This window comes from Pleurodeles waltl, chromosome 8 (genome assembly GCF_031143425.1).
Source record: "Pleurodeles waltl isolate 20211129_DDA chromosome 8, aPleWal1.hap1.20221129, whole genome shotgun sequence".
NCBI classification, from domain to species: domain Eukaryota; kingdom Metazoa; phylum Chordata; class Amphibia; order Caudata; family Salamandridae; genus Pleurodeles; species Pleurodeles waltl.
In genome coordinates, this window is record NC_090447.1 from 531,231,482 (window position 1) to 531,251,803 (window position 20,322).

General features: G+C 44.2%; 1 protein-coding gene across 2 annotated transcripts in view; it reads left to right on the top strand.

Annotated features, from left to right (window-relative positions):
- DNAJC3 (DnaJ heat shock protein family (Hsp40) member C3) overlaps nt 1–20,322 on the top strand; it is a 280,281-nt gene that overhangs the window by 183,070 nt on the left and 76,889 nt on the right. For both annotated transcript variants that reach the window (XM_069204566.1, XM_069204565.1), the window contains 2 exons: nt 9,319–9,424; nt 9,508–9,628. In XM_069204566.1, the coding sequence (XP_069060667.1) occupies nt 9,319–9,424; nt 9,508–9,628 (227 nt within the window). The remainder of the gene's footprint in view (nt 1–9,318; nt 9,425–9,507; nt 9,629–20,322) is intronic.

Below are 20,322 nucleotides of genomic sequence, written 5' to 3' on the forward strand. Positions count from 1 at the left end.
CTTCCGAGCCCCTTCTTCCCTTTAATGAAGCACTGACAGACGTGCTTTTGGGTACTTGGTCCAGACCCAACACAGGGGTTCCTATAAATATGACACTTGGCCGCTACCATCGGCCTCCGCTGTCCGACCTGAAATTCCTCACCCAACACCCCATGTCTGAGAGCCTTGTCATCCAGACTTCTTCTTCATTTGGCGTATTCCCTGCCTTCCCCCCCCCCCTCCTCCCTGCATCTCCCCCGCCCCACTGGATAGGGCATCAAAAAGACTGGATGATATGGGGAAGAAGTTGTTTTCTTCCAACAGTCTAGCGCTGCCGTGCTTGAACACTTCATGCCTTTGGGACGATATTCCCATACTCTCTGGGATACGGTCGCGCAAGTGCTGCCTAGAGTTCTGGAGGAGGCCCGAACTATCCTTTCCCAAGCCGTAACAGATGAGAGGGATGCAGCGAAGTTCATCATTCGTTGTGGACTGGATACAGCCGACTCGCTGGGCAGATCGGTTGCATCGACAGTGGCATTGAGACGCCTGGCTGAGAACATTTGGATTTTCAAGGGATATCCAGCAATCCTTGATGGACATGCTCTTTGATGGCACACGTCTCTTCGGAGACAAGGCGGACTTGACACGTAAGTCCTTTAAGGATTCCCGAGCCAATGCCTGGTCCCCTGGTCTCGCGCCCTCTCCTAGACCCCAGCAGTCCGCCTTTTGCCCCTTTCGTGGCTACAGACGGGGCACCCAACTACATCCTTTTCCCCCCTGGCCATCGAACTGCGCATGCTGTACAGCCCCTGCGCGGCCGCAGATCCCACGGCCCAGGGGATCAGGGAGCCAGTGGGTCGCCCAGCCCACCCTCGCCCCTTCCTCAGCCTCCAAACCTTCCAATCTGTGGGTACACCAGGAGCCAGTTGGCGGCAGGATTCGCCATCACCTGCCCCAATTGCAATCCATTTCCTCAGACAGGTGGGTACTCTAAATTGTCCGAAGGGGCTACTCCCTCCCCTTCAAGAAAACGTTGTCTAGCCATGCCACTTTCATACAATCAGATATCGGAGGATCATATGGTGCTTCTCTGTGAGGAAGTCCAAGCCCTTTTGGCCAAAGGAGCTATAGAGGGTTCCGTTGCCAAAAGTAGGTTGTGTTTGCTATTCCCACCACCTTCTGGTGCCGAAAAAGGACAAAGGTCTTCGGCCTGTATTAGTTCTCTGGTCCCTCAATCTCTTCCTCAAAAAGGATAAGTTCAAAATGTTGACATTGGCTCAGGTCCTATCTGCTCTGGATCCCGGAGACTGGATGGTAGTGTTGGACTTGCAAGACGCATACTTCCACATTTCTGTCTTGCTGGCCCACAGACGTTACCTACGATTCGTGGTAGGTCACGAGCACTTACAGTTTACCATCCTTCCCTTTGGCTTTACCAGTGCCCCTCGGGTGTTCACAAAAGTGATGGTAGTGGTGGCAGCTCATCTGCGCAGGTTAGGGGTCCCAGTCGTCCCCTACCTCGACGATTGGCTGTTTAAGGTGAACTCGCCCCAGACAGTCGTCTCCCACCTCCAGACTACGGCGATCCTTTTGCATTTGCTGAGGTTCACTATCAATGTGCTGAAGTCACACCTGACTCCTTCTTAGACGCTCCCTTTCATCGGAGCTGTTCTGGATACAGTGCAGTTTTTTTTTAATATCCTCCCGAAGAGCGAATCCAGGATATTCGGCTATGATACCGATGTTTCAGCCTCTGTCCTGGATTTCAGTGAGAATGACTCTTAGGCTGCTGGGCATCATGGCCTCCTGCATCCTGCGGGTTCAAAATGCCAGATGGTATATGTGGGCTCTGCAGTGGGGCCTGAAGTTCCAGTGGGCGAAGCATCAGGGGAATCTCTCTGACAAGGTCCAGATCTTGGAAGGAACTGCGAGAGACCTGCAGTGGTGGTAAACGAATCAGAATTGGGTCAAGGGCAGATCCCTCTCCTTTCCCCAACCAGATCTTACAGTTGTGACAGATGTGTCACTCCTGGGATGGGGCGGCCACATGGGAGAGGAGGAGATCGGAGGCCTCTCGTCTCTGGTGGAAACCGGGCTCTATAGCAATCATCTGGAGCTCCGAGCGATTCGACTAGCATTGAAAGCATTCCTTCCCTCTCTCAAGGGGAAAGCAGTGCAAGCGTTCACAGGCAACACGAGTGCCATGTGGTATTGCAACAAACAAGGAGGAGTGGGGTCGTGGACCCTTTGTCAAGAGGCCTTTTGCCTCTGGACTTGGCTGGAACATCAGGGCATTTTCCTGGTGGTTCAACACCTGGCAGGCTCTTTGAATGCCAGAGCAGATGAACTCAGCTGACAACGCATGGTCGATCACGAATGGCGTATCCATCCGGAGGTGGAGCAAGGTCTCTTCCTGCAGGTGAGAGAACCTTGGTTAGACTTGTTCGCCTTAGTAGAAAACGCACAATGTCAGCTGTTTTGCGCTTTGGAGTTTCCAAGACTACACTTGCTCGGCGCGAGTGGAATTCAGGCCTCCTGTATGCCTTTCCACCCATACCACTTCTGCCTAGAGTTCTGAAGAAGATCAGGCAAGACCGGGCCCAAGTAATACTGGTGGCTCAGGACTGGGCACGAAGAGTCTGGTATCCTGAGCTGGTGAGTATGGCCATAGCTCCTCCGATCAGACTGCTCCTCCTGGAGGATCTCCTGTCGCAGCAGCAGGGGAGGGTCCTCCAGCTGAACCAGTCAACTCTACGGCTTCATGCGTGGAGATTGAGCGGCGACAGTTGACGTCTTTTGACCTGCCACCCGAAGTCTGTGACATTATCTTGGCAGCCAGGCGTCCCTCAACCAAAACTGTATACGCCTGTCGTTGGAAGAAATTTGTGGCATGGTGCATTGACAAATCTGTTGATCCTCTATCTGCTCCTCTTTCTCAAGTCCTTCTCTTTATTCTTTCCCTTGCCCAGCAGGGTTCCACCTTGAGCACCCTTAAAGGATATCTTTCTGCTATCTCTGCTTTCTTACCAGGTCAGCCTTCCTTATTTAAATCTCCTATTGTTCGGAGGTTTCTTAAAGGCCTCACACATCTCTTTCCTCCTATCCCATTCATCATGCCTCAATGGGATCTGAACCTGGTATTAACATACCTTATGTGTACCCCATTTGAGCTGCTTCACAACTGTCCTTTACGGTTATTAAAGATCAAGACTGTCTTTTTAGCTGCCATTACTTCTGCCCGTAGAGTAAGTGAGCTTTAGGCTCTGTCATCTAAGCCTCCTTTTCTGGCCATACATCCTGACAAAGTAGTGCTTTGCACGAGGGCTTCTTTTCTACCCAAGAGAGTGACACCCATCCATGTCGACAGTCCATCACCTTGCCTACCTTTTATGCACTCCCACATCCCTCTCATGAAGAGATGGGCGTGGTTAAAGGTTCGTAATACTTAGAGCAGGTCAAAGCGCTTGCGGTCTGGACCTAACAAAAAAGAATCCTTATTCTTCCACAAACAAAAGTCTGCTGTTTTTTCACGCAATTATTGTATTTGGGGACCTTATTGATGTGTCTCATCCATTCCCTACTCACAGACACTATGTAATACCTATTTGTTCCCTGGTTGCTACTGTATCTAACTTTTATGTGAGCTCAGAGCCTGTATTATCAGTGTGGCCTAGCTCTGCTTCCAGAACATACAAAATCTGTTTAGGATGAGTATGAACTGTGTTGTGTGTATAGTCTTGAGTTTGAGGTCCATGTAGTCTTCCCTTTTCCCCTTCCATCTTATTTTAAGTAGATGGCCAATCATGTTGCATCCAACAAAGTATCATTTAAAGCACAGGATGAAGATATAGAGTGAAAGGTGGAAATGACACATGGTGCATTTTACTTTCTGAGAATGGAAGGTGGCTTTTTCAGATTGCACGCCTAGTAAACTTCAAATGGGAAGTTGTTGAATTTGATACTTTTTTCTTTCTTTCTCTTTTTTTTTTTTTTTCATTTCTTTTCTAAAGTTTTCTTAGGGAGACAGCCCCATAAAAAAATCACTGCAGAGTCAGACATGGACAGACAACCATTAGGTGCTGAATTATTTCATGAGAGCCGCCTCAAAACTGTCTGCTAAAACTATGATTCTTAACTACTTTCCTTTGAAAACGCCGCTGGAAAATGCACTAGTTGGTCCTTATTATTCCTTACATTTTGTGGTGGGCTAACCCTTCAAAAACCAACAGCTGCCTCTTGACTGAGTAGAGAAGTTTGTGTTTTACTTGTCAGCATGGCTGGTATATTTTTCAAGCAAACCTAGTGGGACAGTCTGGTACATTGCCTTAAGGTCCTACTTCCGAAATCTGGCCTGCGCTGACTAGATCCTCCAACGCTTACCTGAAAGTAGATGTTGACCTGATGCCTCTGCTCAATGTGAAGAATGGTGAGCTGGTGGAAGCAACAGTGAAAGCGAGAAGGGGTGGTTGAAAGTGAAGAGAGAAAAGTGCTTCCCTAAATGCAAGCGACATCAGCAGCGGAAGCATACAGGTCAACCAGTCAGAACACTGTGAGACAGAAATAATTCAGGACGGGACAAATAAATGAATATGAAGGAAAGCAATCTAATCAAGAAATGACAACTGCGATAGACAACAAAGCCACCCAGTTAGGAGCAGGGAGGTGACCCACAGCCCGCGCTGGTATGTATTGTCAATACTGTTATCAGTAGTGGAGTCTAGACACTAAATAAAAATGAAATCCTAGCCTTTTTGCCTTACTTTATTTTCTAAGTGAAATAGCTTTACTATCCCCTGTGTATCTATATATTTTTGGAGTTCAGAGGACTTTCTCTTATGTGACCTTTCGCATTACGGATAATAGAAGAGTTAAACTGACTAGAAGGAGAAACATGAATTATTGCACAAGTGAAAATGTAATTATCACCTGTTTACTAGTAAACACAACGAGTAGTCCAATAAGCTGTTTAAATAATTATATCCGACGACTGCTGGGTGCCTGTAGGGCGAGCTTGTTTTGTGGTTATGCATTTCCCCAGTACATGGAGTGCCGTCGTTGTTTGAGTGTTAAATGCCGTTGCATTTTTAATAGTGTTTCAGTGTATCAGCATTTAAATGTGAAGCTCGCAGCATATTTGCAAATAAAATACCTTCTGTGTGCATAAATAAATTTGCCAGAGTTCATTATGACTCTTTGGGAAAAGAACGGGACCACTGGGAGTTTGGGGTTTCAGAACAGCTGCAGAACTTTCTTTTATCGCCTGGGTATATTCCCAGTGTGTTCGATTAGCACAGTTGCACGTTTATTTCCCCTAAGCTTGTGGTTGTTAGTGGTTAATGCGCGCCTCTAAAATTTTAATGGCATGGCCTTATTAGGCTCTCCTGTAGCACTGCCTGCAAAGGCTGGATTGCTTCCTTACCATGATGTTCTCTCCAGGGATCTCCACATCCTGACACATAACTCCTGTTTGGGGACATTGTACACCTTTGAAAAATCAGCAGTAAGGCGTCATTGCCATCACCGTTTTCAGCTTAAGCATTCACGGCATGCCGCTGGTGTTCAGTGTTTGGATATATATGGACTAATTGTGAACGATCTACCTATACAAAAGTGCACCAACCTTTTGAGAATGCAATTTATTTTCTCCATGAAAGTCATGCCATGGAATTATGGAAAAGTTTTTCGGGTTTATCATTTTTGTGCATCGATAATAATTTGTACTATGTAGTCCCACAAAGGATTTCCACACATGTAGACTGAACTAACATAGTTACAATTGAAAAAAATTTTAACAGGTATAGAATGTGTATTTTAGTTGGGACACATATCTGTGTAAAACTCCATTTTGAACAAAATGGAAGCAAACTCACTCACCCTTCTATCCCCACCCCCGCTCACACATCCTCTCCCCACAGGCTCCGCAGGGCAAAATTAAACTGATGTCATAATGGTTTATTTCCACTGCTGTAGTTATCCTCCTTATTCTGAATGTTCCATAGTGCAAATGTAAAATTGTAACATGTATCCATGTTTTCTGTTCCTTTATTGAGTTAATTTATTTGAGGATAGTCTTATTGTAAAAAGTTTCTTGTTTGTTTGAACATCTCCGCATTACATAAGCCTATAGGGTGGTGAATAGAATTATTAGAAAAATTGGATAGTGCTTATGTGTTAAGGTAATGACATTTATATTTCTTGTGTTATGATTTGTCAAAGAAATTACATTTCTTTTTCACGCCACAATGAGTTTGCAGTATTGCTAATATTCTGTTCAAGAATTATTTATGAAAACCCCTTGACTTTGGGTTAAGACATATTTTTGAGCTTTCCTTGATTCTACTAGGGATGCTGCCAGTCTATTTACTGATTGTATTGTTTATTTGGGATATAGAATAATTTCGGAGTTTACATATAATGTAACTGCTTCTAAAAGCCTACATGGCAATTACTCTGTATCACACAGTTTAACATTTTTGTAAACAAAAATGTACATTTTTTATTGATCTAGAACACAGCTATTGAGTGGGGTCCATTTACTTAATAAGCTATATTGCCCTACTAATTTTATGCTACGGTAGGTGCCTCAGTGCGGGGATATATTGGCTCATAAAATTGAGGCTTAACATAGTCTCTGATCTAGTAACTGTGGGAGACCGAATGAGGTAAATTTTGGGGCGTCTAAACTTTTTGGCACTGTTTTACTTTCACAGAAGACAACCGTGTGAGAATGGGGTCAGGGTGATGCTTTGGCAGCAGAAATCCTGCCTGCGTCAGTGTATGTTGGTGAAGTTTCCAGCATTATGTGGACACTGACTTACACAAATTGGTGGTGTATTGTCAGTAACCACATTTAATGTCCCTCTAGGGAATGCTTACCAGAAAACTAGACACAGCTTAATTTTTTCTTGAAAATCCCTCACCCTTCCATGGCGTCATTGATGATCAGCTACATTTGATGGGGTGCCTAAATTAAAGTTAACATACACCTCAGTGGACCTGATCATGAAGGCTGTTGTTTTTCACTGGAAGCATTGGCCATTCAGCAAGTGCTCATCTTGGTCGCTAAACCCCTGAGGTGCAGATGGAGAATCTTCTGTATTTTTTCCCTTTTCTTTTTTTTTGTGGGGAGATTCTGTGTGTGCTGCTGCTCTTTCCCTTGCCTCTCACCTCCTCACCTGCTTTGTCTCCTCACACTACCAGTGCTCCTCCATGATGCTCCTAATGGTGGCCTTTTGTGATGCCCTGGATTTTGTGCTTACCCCGTCATACGCCCCCTTTCTCTCTCACCCTCCCTCCTGATGCTCATCAGTGTGCCAAGCACCATATATGGTGGCTTTGGTGGTGTCCTGGGTGTGGTTCCACTGCACTTTTTGTGGCCTTGTACCCTCTCCATCATGGTTGTCACTATTGGCTTTCAGAGTGCCATGTGATTTTAAAATGTGCCTCTATTGGCAACGTCAGTAGTAGTGACTGGCGATGTTAAAAGTATAGAAAATTAATATATTTAAAGATGGCTAGTGCATCGAGTGAAGCATCATGTAATGATTCGTCACACAGTGCAAATGTATGGAAAACAATGTTTTATATACTTTCAAGATGGCTGCTGCAATGCATCATCACTTTACAACCCAGATTCCGGCTGCAACTTTAAAAGTATAGGAAACATTGCTGTCTATACTTTCAAAGCTAGATCTCTGTGGCAAGGCATCTCTATTGTCTTTTGCTCTTGTCTAGGTATGTTTCTAGAGCTTTGTTCAACTTCCCTCATCTGTTTCTACAGGCTGAGGAGTTCCAGCAATGTAACTATCATCCCTTCAAACGTGTTTGTGTTTAGGATGATCACTTTGAATTTGAAGATGCATGTTTTTACCCCATGTCAGAATGCCTTTATTTACCATTTTAAGTGTGGGTTTTTTCCTCGCCTTCAGAGCAAACATCCAGAATAATCTTATTGGGAGCGTGTTTGTTTGGAGAGAGCTCTTTTATGTGGTAGCCAGTATGCTAAAGTCACCCATTTTTAATTCTGTTTTGTGAATTTCTGATTCGGATCATTGTATTTTATCTTTTGCAATACCGCCCTCAAGCTTCTTGTGGTTTGAGACATGGGATGTAATAGTGTGTCTCTGAACGTGGCAGAAACGTTTGTCATGGGTGTTGGGAGAATGTCAACACCTAGTCTTGGTGTATTGCTGGCTTGCATTTTTTAATTCACCAGCTATTAATTCAAGTACCCTTTGGTTTTTGGGGCTCCATGGTCTTAACTCCCAGGTAAATCTTCCATCTTCCTGGTTCTGCGCTGCTTGGTATTGTGAACTTTTTGCTTAATTAATTTCAATCTGATTGATGCTGTTCACTTTAAGCCTAATGTTCACCGCCTTCTCGCAAAAGGCTATCCACTTTACTCACTGAGCCCTCAGAGCTCATGTTCCTACTTAGTATGTTTGGAGTGTATATAGTGTGCTCCTGTGCAATCTCTCTGGTTTTGATGCTCGAAGATCAGTCTGCCTCGTGCCCGACGTTGTAGATTGTCTTGGTTGCCAAGATCTCCACACTACCTGATCAGTGCTGTTCACCACACCCAAAAATGCCTCTTTCCTGTTCTGTGAATAAACTTCAATTCTCCCTCTGCTCTCGCCATGCGTTAACCTTCCACATGACTTAAATGTTTAATTTTCTAGTATTGCTCAGACATCGGAGCTCAACTTGTGCTGCATTAATACTTCTCAGTTGAGCATTTAATTTCCAACGTGCATCTTGTTTAAGGTTTACCCCAGTAACCACTGTGGAGATTTTACCTCATGTTTGTACGGACCACCTTCTTTTGTGTTGAATTAAACGTATATGATGTGCTGTACAAAACTCTGATCCATCACACAAATGCTTTCAAGCATCCTGGTGTCTTACAATTATTAATTTACATCTGAATTCCAATATTTGAGTTTTAAGGCTTAAAAATGCTGAACGTTGTAGAATTTGATCGAAAGACTTAATTTCTGATATATGGTTGCTCTTTCGTGGCTTGTTACACCCCTCCCCACTCGCCCCTGACACTACAAGGGCGAAGGTATTGGGGGGATAGATAGAGGGCATCATGCCAGCTTTGAAAGACGGAGGGAGGGAGGGAGGGAGGCGGAAGTGATAGAGGTAGTGTTAGCCTTATTTTTCAGTGAAACTGGAACATCTCAATACATAAGTCAAGGTGGAGGTGTTTGAACGTGTGATTGTTTGCTCTTCAATGCTGTTATTCTTTTATCAAGTGGTGTTTAATACTTACACTCTTACACGTTTTCTTCTAACTTGGTATAGTTTGATTGAGTACTCCGTTTTCATTTTTAGTTACGCGGATGCCATCAACAAATATGAATCCATCACGAAAACTGAGCCAAACGTCCCTTATTACTCCGAGTTAGTGAAGGAGCGGGTCTGCCACTGCTTGTCAAAGGTGAGGTTGGTCTTTTTCAGATGAACACCTACTCTCTGCCTTCATTCTTGCAGCATGGCCTTTACATTTTAATCTCCTTACAGAACCAACAAGCTGCTGAAGCTATAGAAGTCTGCACAGAATTTCTACAACTACAGCCCACCCACGTGAGGGCGCTCAAAGACCGGGCTGAAGCACTTTTAATGGAAGAGCAATATGAAGAAGGTGATTACTTGTTTCATACCATTATTCCGGCACCATTGCCTTGCTGAACCTTTTTTGCACAATGATTTTGAATATGTACTGCAAGTTCCATTGTTTTTTTTTTTTTTTTTTTTTTCATTCACATTTGTCCTCCACGGTGAATGCTATCCCTCAAGGGACAAATGCTCGAGTCTTTCTAGAGGTAGGTGTTAAAACAGTACTACACATGACCACATCTCAACTCCCACGTCATGCCGTGGATGATCAGCCGTACTCCCGTGGTATTCTTGTACGCAGACACTTGGAAATGATGTTTACATTTCAGTATGGCGAATCTTCTGTGACATTCTACCTCATATGGAATATTCACTAGTATAACTGTTTCTGACAGATGTGATGATAACTTTCTCACCTTTTTTGCTCACCTGACATAGGCAGTGTGACACGTGACCTAGATTCACGTTCATTACCTTCTTCCATCCATACTCCAAGTAACGTGAAGAGCACTTGGTCCTTGTAACCCGTTTGAAGAATTATTTGTGGAATTGATGAGATTGAGTTTAAACGCATTGCCTATGTTTCGGCATAAAATCTTGGTTCTCCCTCATAACCTAGATAGGAGAAGGCAGTCGTACGCCATAACTCACAGCTTATTGGCAGTAGACTCAGCTGAGCTGTTCTACAAAGGCACACATACTTGCTGTTATGCGGTGAACTCTGAGACGATTATAAGTAGTTGTGGGTGTTAACCTGCCGAAAATCATCCTGTCTTCAGAACAGTGGCAAATCACTGATGTAAATGCATGATATCTAGCAGAAACAAGCATTTGCAATGCAATCGGTCTCGCATTTGCTGGAGTTAAAGCTATTGGCGTTGTAAATGACGATGTTTTTTATCAATGTTTTTTTATTTAGATTGGAGTGGATGTATGTGGTGTGGCGTGGAATTATGTGGGTTATGTTGTGTTATGCTATGTTGTGTTGTGTTATGCTATGCTATATGTTTTGTTATGTTATGCTAACTTTTGTGTTGTAGTATGCTACGATAGGCTATGTTGTCTCATGTTGTGTTATGTTATGCTATGTTGTGTTATGTTGTGTTATGCTATGCTGTAATGTCATGGTATGTTGTGTTATGCTATCGTATTGTGTGTTATGCTATGATAGGCTGCAATTTATTGTGTTGCTCTATGTTGTGCTATGCTATGTTCTATGTTGTGTTATGCTATGTTGTCTTATGTTGTGTTCTGCTAGGCTATGTTGTGTTATATGGTGATGTGCTGTATTGTGTTGTGTTATGTTATGTTGTATGGTATGTTATGCTAGATTGTCGTATGTTGTGTTATGCTATGATAGGCTATGTTGTCTTTTGTTGTGTTATGCTATGTTAGGCTATGTTATGTTATGTTACATTGTTATGTTATATTGTGTTATGCTATGTTGTGTTACGTTATCTTCTGCTTTATTGTGTTATGCTATGTTATGCTATATTGTGCTATATTGTCTTTGTGTTCTACTATGATACACTATTTTGTCTTATGTTGTGTAATGTTATGCTGTTGTGTTATGCTGTTGTGCTATGTTGTGTTGTGCTATGTTGTGTTATGTTATGCTATCTTGTGTTATATTGTGTTACGGTATACTATATTGTTCTATGTTATATTGTTATGCTACACTATTTTATGTTATATATTGTGTTATGGTATATTGTGTTATGCTATGTTTTGTGTTATGTTGTGTTATGTTATATTATGCCTTGGTGTGGTATATTGAGTTATGCTATGGTATGTTTTGTTATATTGTGTTATGGTATGCTGTGCTATGTTGTGTTAAGTGGTGTTATGCTATGATGCTATATTGTGTTATGCTATGTTGTGTGGTTGTATGTTATGCTATATTGTGTTATGTTACACTACGCTATGCTATGTTGTGTTATGTTGTAATGCTCCAGGTATCTCAGAAAATACTAACTGCCAACAACAAATACCTCTACCACATCCACAGCCACTACCCCAATCTAAAATCATGCATTTTTAACTGTCCACAGTGGTCTCTCGAAAATCCGAAGTATAATTTAGACCAGTCTTCGAATTACATTTTTTTTTTTTTTTAAATCACCTGGCCGTTTCAATTCTGTGCAGCATGCTGGACGGACCGACCACCTCAGGAAGCATTCTTGAGAATAGAAGGTACCCAGATAGGGGACTGGGGAGGAGGAGCTGACAAGTTTTAAAGTGCTGCGGCGTGTGAACAGCTTCTGTGAGCTCACTCCTGTCACACCAAAGCAGCCACACCTTACTCACTACCCTGTGTAGTCGTCTGGCCGCGACAATCAGTCACAGGGTGGTGATATCTGAGAGGCCAACAGGGCATGTCAGGCGCAGATGGGAAAGCCTGCTAGAGCTGGGACAAAGTCAGTCAACCTATTGCTGTATCTGATATTCTGCTGTGGGACCGGCAAACGTCATGAGTCAGGCTTGGGTTAGAAAGACAAGTATACGCAGAAAAGAGCCGGTCACGTGTCAAGTTCGGCTGTGCAAGGCTTGTGGAGTTGAAGTCATTCACATGCCACGGTCACTTATGGAAGGCCGAAAGACCATGGAACTAGGTCCATGTCACCACCCAAGAGAATAGATAAGGAATAGTCTGTCACATGGCAGGCTTGACTGTGAAAGCCTAGCTGAGCCAGGGTAGTGGCAGTCACATGTATGACTGATCACTCAAAGGTCAATAAATAAGGAAGAGTTGGTCACATGTCAGGCTTGAATGTGAAAGGCTAGCTGAGATGGGGGAAGTGGCAGTCATTTGTGACTAATTCTTATGTATTGACCTTTGAGTGATCAGTCACATGTCAGGCTTGACAGTGAAAGCTGGCAGAATCAGGGAGAGTGAGTGACATGTTAGGCTTAGCAATGGAAGGCTGGCGGAGCTGGGGAAGTGTCAGTCACATGTCAGGTCAGACTGACACTGTGCAGTAACACATAGTCACTCACACACACACACACGGTACTCACCACAGACTGAAGTATGCAGTCCTAGTGTACTTTGCGATAAAGCTGACAATGGAGTCTTGGAGCCAGGGCCATGGAGGGGTGGGTGGTGGGGTTTGTGGGGCTGTGGCAGCCAGTGTCCCTGCTGGGGTGTCTGGCCACAGGGCTACTGGATATAGGCAGTGTCTGTCAGCCGCAGGATGTAAGTGGCAGCTGCTGGTGCCTCTGTGCCAACAGCCGCCGGATGTAGGCAGTGTCTATCGGCATCGGTACCCAGGGCAGCCGTGCAATGGTGGTGTCTGCCGGGGTGTGTGTGGTGTCTGCCGGGGTGCGTGTGGTGTCTGCCGGTGTGTGCATAGTCTTCCTGTGTGTTTGTTCCCATCCCAGGCCAGGGTTATTTATTCATGCCGTGGCTAGTAGAGGCCGTGGCTGCTTTGTGTCAGCTGAAGGGACCGGAAACTCAATCCGCCAAGCTAGGAGGGAATAAACACTAGGCCCCAGGTACTTTATTTTTTGTTTGTTTTGTGAATCTCTACAACACGCTCAAGGGCCCCCCAAGGGCAGTATACAAGGGGGCGTGACAGCATAAAAAATATACAGAATGAAGAGGCTTATCTTAATTTCACAAGAGTGGAAGGAAAGTTAAAAGCACATGGTATCCTTACAAAATATTCTGAATAAACAGGTAGGATTTATACAACGAGTTCACGCTGTTGTGCCTGTTTGCGATGTGAGCGCCATGCCTGACCTATGCAGCACGAAGGGCAGAGACAAAAAAAAAATATATAGTTTGCCCACGCTGAAGTATATCGGCAACGGTTAAATTATCCATGTAACAAGCAGTGTGCAAGGCCTGACAAAAACAGCCTCAAGGGAGGACACACGTAAAGCATTTACCAGTGACGTCAAGTGAGTTCTAAAAGGCAAGCCCACGAACGAGTGAAAGTGGGCGTGAGATAGTCGTGGTTAAAAGCCCGCAATACTTAGAACAGGTCAAAGTGCTTGCGCCTCTGATCAAGGAGAAGGAATGCATGAAGCCCATTTGCAGCAGTGTCTCTATCCCATTCAGCTTTCATTTGTTCTTCTTGCTGTGCTACAACCGTGCTTTCCAATTTTTCAAGAGTTACTTGAAGGGAACATTCTTAGGATGTTCAAGAATGCTCATTTTAATCTCATGTCTAATAAGATATAGTTGTCGGTTTTGGCATTTTTTTTGCAGGTGAGTGTGCTAGTATAACTTGCACCCAGAACTGAATCACTCTTAGATATTTTGGTGACGGTATGGGGCATATTTGTTTTTTCTAGAATGTGCTGCATTAAAACTGCAGGAACCTGAAGCCTTTCACAGTACTCCACAATTAGACCACCTCTGCCAGTCTGTATGAAACCTAACAAGAAGATAATTCCAACCCCATACATGTTTAATTATTGGCCCCTCCCATAAGAATGTCAAAATAAGCACCACAATTGTTCTTGCAACTGTAATGCTAATCTTTTTAGAAGGCAATTGGGAGAAGGCTTGTATAACAGCACAAAGTTACTGTACAACAGGAAATAGATTGTTGGGACTTGTCTGGTGCCCATGTGATGTTTTGGTTGGGAACTCAGTGTTTGGCTACTGCATGGTTATCTGCCTAGTTGGTGCAGAGGCATTGCCTAACACAATGCGGTGAACTCGTGTATGCCGAGATTCCTCCAGTGGTGGTCTTTACTCCTTACATTTCTTCATTTAATTTGGTCACATTTGAAAATACACCCATTTGGTGTACACAAGTCAGTTCTACACATGTACAGTTGTTTCACTTGAAAGCATCCTGTAGCAGGACCCTCATTTCAACACTGATGGGCATGTTTCCCCTAGGCTGAGCTAGAAAATGACCAGCGTTCTAATGAAGTCCATCAGTTGAGGATTTCCGTGTCTGACAAAGACCCACCAAGTCCTGCTGACCAGGAGAGAATCTTGGTCTTCAGAACACCACCCATCCTCTGGCCTGGTAGTGCTGGCATGGATAATTGCTGCAGGACTTCTGTTAAAAATAAAACACAACGCATTTTGAAGCCTGAAGTCCACCTAGAGTTTAATGCAAAATAGCAAGTAGCAAAGCAAAAGATAAAAGACCATTTTCATTTCAGCTGACATGGCCTCTCGCTAGAAAAACGTTAAATGGAGCTAAGAGCTAAAATTTATATAAAATCAACCTAGTATTTGATACATTTTCTCTCAATACAAGTCATGGAAGAACGATCATGTGACAGAAAATTGTTACTCACAGGAAAAACTTATCTAATATGCAGGTGTTGGGATCTTCCCCTCAAAAAACACAAAATAGCCTTGAGGAGACAATATCAATCATATAAGCAATACTAGCCTCATTATTCTCACAAAATCCTACTTCCCTTGCCAGATTTTGAAAAAGAAGTTACTCTATAAAAAAAAAAAAAAAAAGACGAGCACGATGGCTTCCAAGCCTACTAGACCTGTGGAAGTCTTCAGGCATATTCAGGGTCACAGGAAGCTTCTTGTAAAAGCTAATAGAAAGCAACATCAATAATTGACCAAATGGTTAGTACATTCAGGATTACATATGCGGTTGTTATCATTGCATTTCATTGGAGTATATGAACATTATAGAAACAGATTTTAAGTTTGTGTGATGGCATGGATCTGGCATGGATGCGAAGGCCTGTATTGGAGCAGTCTTGCTTTTGACTGAGGGTAGGAGGTGCTGGTAGGTGACTGTGCCCCTCTATCCCTGGTGGGAAGGTATTGGAAGAATTATTAGTGTGGATGGAGGGGGCGCAGAGAAACTTCAGTTGGGGCCAGATTAGCGGTGCTGCTGGAGTAGCACCATAATGGATTGGATCGAGCTAAGGGAGGAAGATTTGATAACAGGAGAATAATTTGAGTACTACAACAGACATTATACCTGATTCCTGTAATCCCTATTTAGGTGCAGGAAGTACAGAAGAGAACTGGTACAAAGCCTGCTGTGTTGTTCAGGACTTTGGATAATACTTCTCTGCTGACAGTGTGTAGATGTGCAGTTTGGGGTGCAGGATCTGTTCATAACCATTTGTTTACACCACAGTCTTGAAGGACAAGTGGACGAGTACCCACTGAAACCCCTAGGTGTGCAGGCTGGCATGACACCGAAGTAGCAGTGCATGCCGTACACTATATGCACCTACTCTGGTGAAGCCCAACCTATTTCCCAGGTGTATGAACTGAAACATACCTTGAATGGCAAAACATTTAAAAGAAATGGCCAAAATCAATGACCTATCAGCCACATACTGACAAGTATACAAAGGGAATTCTCAGTGGGTCAATGGGATTAGAGGGTCCTGCACATGGCCCTCTGAACCAACTCAGGCTTATATCGTTAAAGCAATAGAAGTCACAAGAACCTCATTGGAGGCTAAAGTGAATGCAGTTTCTATAGCCCTGAATCTGGTCAGTGCTGACCTTAATAATTTCACAGTCACACGGTTAGAAATAATGGCAATTAATAAAGGGCAAATTGTACAGACCTCCTAAAAGTAAATAGGTAACTACTCATGGAGAAAAAAAGTATTGGAAGCAAGAGCGGAGGATGCCTAAGGGAGGTCAAGGCTGAATAATATTCAAACGGTGCGTCTTCTTGAAGCAGTAGAGGGGAAAATGTGTAGAACGTCTTCTAAAGATTTGGATTATTAAAGATCTGAAACCTTCTTTTTCTCAATTGAGAGGCTGTGCAGTAATATTCTCGTCATTAAGAGGTGCCTTTTAAACAGTCAGACCCATGTTATGTTGTGACCCAACAGCACATGAGTTTAAAAAAAAAAAAAAAAAAACTGTGATCATCCCTTAGCGCTGTGAAGATAAAATGGAGGGACTGAAAGCTAAAACATATGATGTTTTTCTGTCAAAACTAAAAAATTATACAAGAGTAGAACAGTTTTTTCATGTTAGCAGATCAGGCTTGGGGCTTGTTGGAGAAACTGTAGGAAAAAAATGGAAACTGCAAATCCAGAGCTGGAGGTCATTGTTCAGAGAGGCGGAGGATGAAGAAAATACACTGACTTCCTGCAAAGTACTCCGTTAATGAGCTGCTTAAAAGAGACACCCCACCTATCAAATCTACGAATGTATGATGGGTACTATTGTAGCCCTGTCGGTTGAAAGTGGGTGCCAGGCAATATCAGAACTCTGAGAATACTGTACCTTCATCTTTGTCCCCACCCTTTTCCAACTCTTCCCCCACACACACACCCCACCAGTCTCACCACAGAAATCATGGAGTGATATATTTAGCAGAGCTTTTCTCCTTGACAGAACTGCGTCTGCAGTAACTTGAGTGACTTGCTGTTTTATGTTCTATTATTCAGAACTGCTGTCTTTGGTAGTTATGATTACTTGCTTTGAGCTTGTACGTGGTATGTTTCCCTTTGCAGGTTTTGTTGAATATGATTGTAGGGGTTTGGTACTGATAGCCCTGATTTATGTAGTTCTCCATTGTCATTGGTTACCACGTCATGGAGCAGGCAATATATCTCAGGATAGGGAGTACGGTGAGGAAGATTAGCTGACAATGCTACCCACTTATGAAATCTACAGTTTCACTACTTATACAGGAGCAGCTTCTCCTTTAGGGCAGAGGAGCGTCACACCCCTGCCCCCCCCTCCCCACCAGCATTATGTTTATTATCCTTTTCATTGAAAGGGGCGGGGCTACGGGGGTGACATGCACTGACTGGGCATGCACAGCATTCCCTCTCGCTGCAAACGTATGTTTGTCCGGCCGTCTCGGGCCAGCCAAACACATGCGCACAGGGCTCTCTCCAGCCCAGCAACACAGTTGCCGGGCTGGACAGACCCTGCACGGGCCCCTAGTCTGCCTGGGAGCGCCCTGGCTGAGCGCTCCCAGCCAATCCTGATGCTGCTCAGAGCAGCGTCAGGATTGCCCGCAGGGCAGGCTGGGAGCCAGTGACTGCATGCAGCAGAGGAGCGATGCAATGGAGGATGTAATATATATATTTTTTATTTATTTAATTTTATTTCCCCTTCTCCCTGCCATCTCCGTGCCACCCCACCCCTTCTGCGCCCCGCATACCGCAACTGTACTTATGTGGCATGTCAGAAGACTGAACAATTATATTAAGTCCAGGAGAGTCGGGCATACCTTTGTAGACATAGTATACAAATTGTTGCTTATAGAAATGTTATCTTTTGTGAGATGAAGCAGACAAAATAAGTATAAGATGGAGGGGTCAATACTATTATGCTAGCAAAAGTACACATGCTAGAAGAGTGGGAATGTGGTTGTCTCTGAATGCCTCCTTTTTAAATGATACAGTATCAGGCTGATGAGGAAGGTCCGTATGTACTGCTAAATGGGTTGCTGAATGGAAGGGAAGTAACATTTTTAGGAAAATATGCTCCTAACTTAGAAGACCTACGTTATGTTATATTAAGTCATTTAGAGGCCCCATTCCTGGGTTATCCAGTATTGGGGATGGGAAACGCTATTCGTGTGAATGAGATCAGGATAAGACACCTCTGTGCTTGAACTATAAACGTAGGATGGTCACTTCACTCAAACATGTCATGATTGATCTTGATGTGGTGAAAGTCTGTAGAGTGCGTGACCTCCATTCAAAAGAATATTCTTGCCACTCCCAGGTACATGATTAATACTAGAGGTTGGGTTTTGTGCTGATTGCTAGACAAAGTATTTAATATGTTTTAAACACTCAACATTTAGGCAGAGTCCTATCACATCGCTCACCATTGCAGACAGATCGTATACAGATGAGGCAGGTATAGCCCTAGGGTCCCAACCTGGAAGTTACGGCCAGCAGCATTAAGAGGTAGTTTTGCCAGGCTATGAGGAAAGAAATTGAACAGTATTTCTGCAGTAACAAGAGCATTGTTATCCCTAGGTGAACTAGGTGGAGTTCCTTAAAAGGTGGTTTGCTGTGTCCAAAATTACATCCAGGGTAAAGAAATGTGGTTAATTGATACTTACTAAAAAGAATGGATTGACTAAAACATCCGCAGCTGGAAAGTATTGATGCGCTAAGTAGAGAGGCGACTGACACTCGCAAAATACACACACACACACACACACACACATATATATATATGTTCGATGGCATGTGTAGCTGCAGATACACATGCTGTGCACATCCCGCCATCTGGTGTTGGGCTCGGAGTGTTACAAGTTGTTTTTCTTCGAAGAAGTCTTTTCGAGTCACGAGACCGAGGGACTCCTCCCATTTTGACTCCATTGCGCATGGGCGTCGACTCCATCTTAGATTGTTTTTTTTCCGCCATCGGGTTCGGACGTGTTCCTTTTCGCTCCGTGTTTCGGGTCGGAAAGTTAGTCAGAATCTCGGAAAAATCGTCGGTATTGTTTGCGTTCGGTATCGGGTTAGTTTCAACAGATCGACACCGAATTAAGAAGAGCTCCGGTGGCCCTTCGGGGTTTTTTTCGATCCCCATCGGGGCCTGGTCGGCCCGGCCACGTGTCTCTTCAAGGCTGATGGAACGGACCCCATTCCGCTTCTGTCCAAAATGCCATAACAAGTATCCATATACAGATCAACACCTGGTCTGTAACTTGTGTTTGTCACCAGAACACAAGGAGGATACTTGTGAGGCCTGTCGAGCGTTTCGGTCCAGGAAGACACTCAGGGACCGAAGAGCAAGAAGACTGCAAATGGCGTCGGCGCCGACAGGACAAGGGCGTTTCGAGGAGGAGGAAGAAACATTCTCCACCCAGGATTCGGACTCAGAGGAGATCGATCCCGAAGAAACGCCGAAAACCGTGAGTAAGACGTCTAAACAAAGAACTCACGAGAAGACCGCTAAAGCCCAGGGGACGCCACCGCCAACAGTCCATGGCTTAACCCGAAAAATAGGTGACCGTCCATCGGCACAGAAAAAGGGCGAGCTGGTGTCGAAGTCATCGAACTCCGGTCGAGATACCGGCACACAGCAATCTCGGGCCCGAGAGAGTGGCTCCGAGAAGATTCAGCATCGAGACAGCGGCACCGAAATGGGTCGGCACCGAGAGGGCACGACGCCGAAAGTAAAGAAGGTTTCGTCCAAGCCGAAAAAAGCAGCCGAAAAGGTTTCGGTACCGAAACATCCGGCCTCGGAACCGAAAATAAGTTCCTATTCAGAGGAACAAGGACTGTCCTCACAAATGAAGACACACAGATTTGGACAAGAATTAGAGACAATAGAGCCAGATCACACACAAAGGCGGCTCTTTATTCAAAAAGATACGGGGAAAATCAGCACTCTTCCTCCAATCAAAATGAAACGTAAACTTGCCTTCCAAGACAAGGACAAACAGCCACACGCAAAGGTGGCTAAACAAGTAACACCACCACCATCCCCCCATCACCGGTAGCCACTCCACCAATGATGCAATCCCCAACTCATACGGGAATGAGTCAAAATGACCCTGACGCATGGGACCTTTATGACGCACCAGTGTCAGATAATAGTCCTGAATGCTATCCAGCGAGACCATCGCCACCAGAGGATAGTACAGGCTACGCTCAGGTGGTATCAAGAGCAGCGGCATTTCACAATGTCAGCCTTCATTCAGAACCCATTGAAGACGACTTTCTTCTTAATACACTGTCGTCTACACACAGTCAATATCAAAGTCTTCCGATGTTACCCGGAATGCTAAAGCACTCCAAACAAGTGTTTGAGGAGCCTGTCAAAGG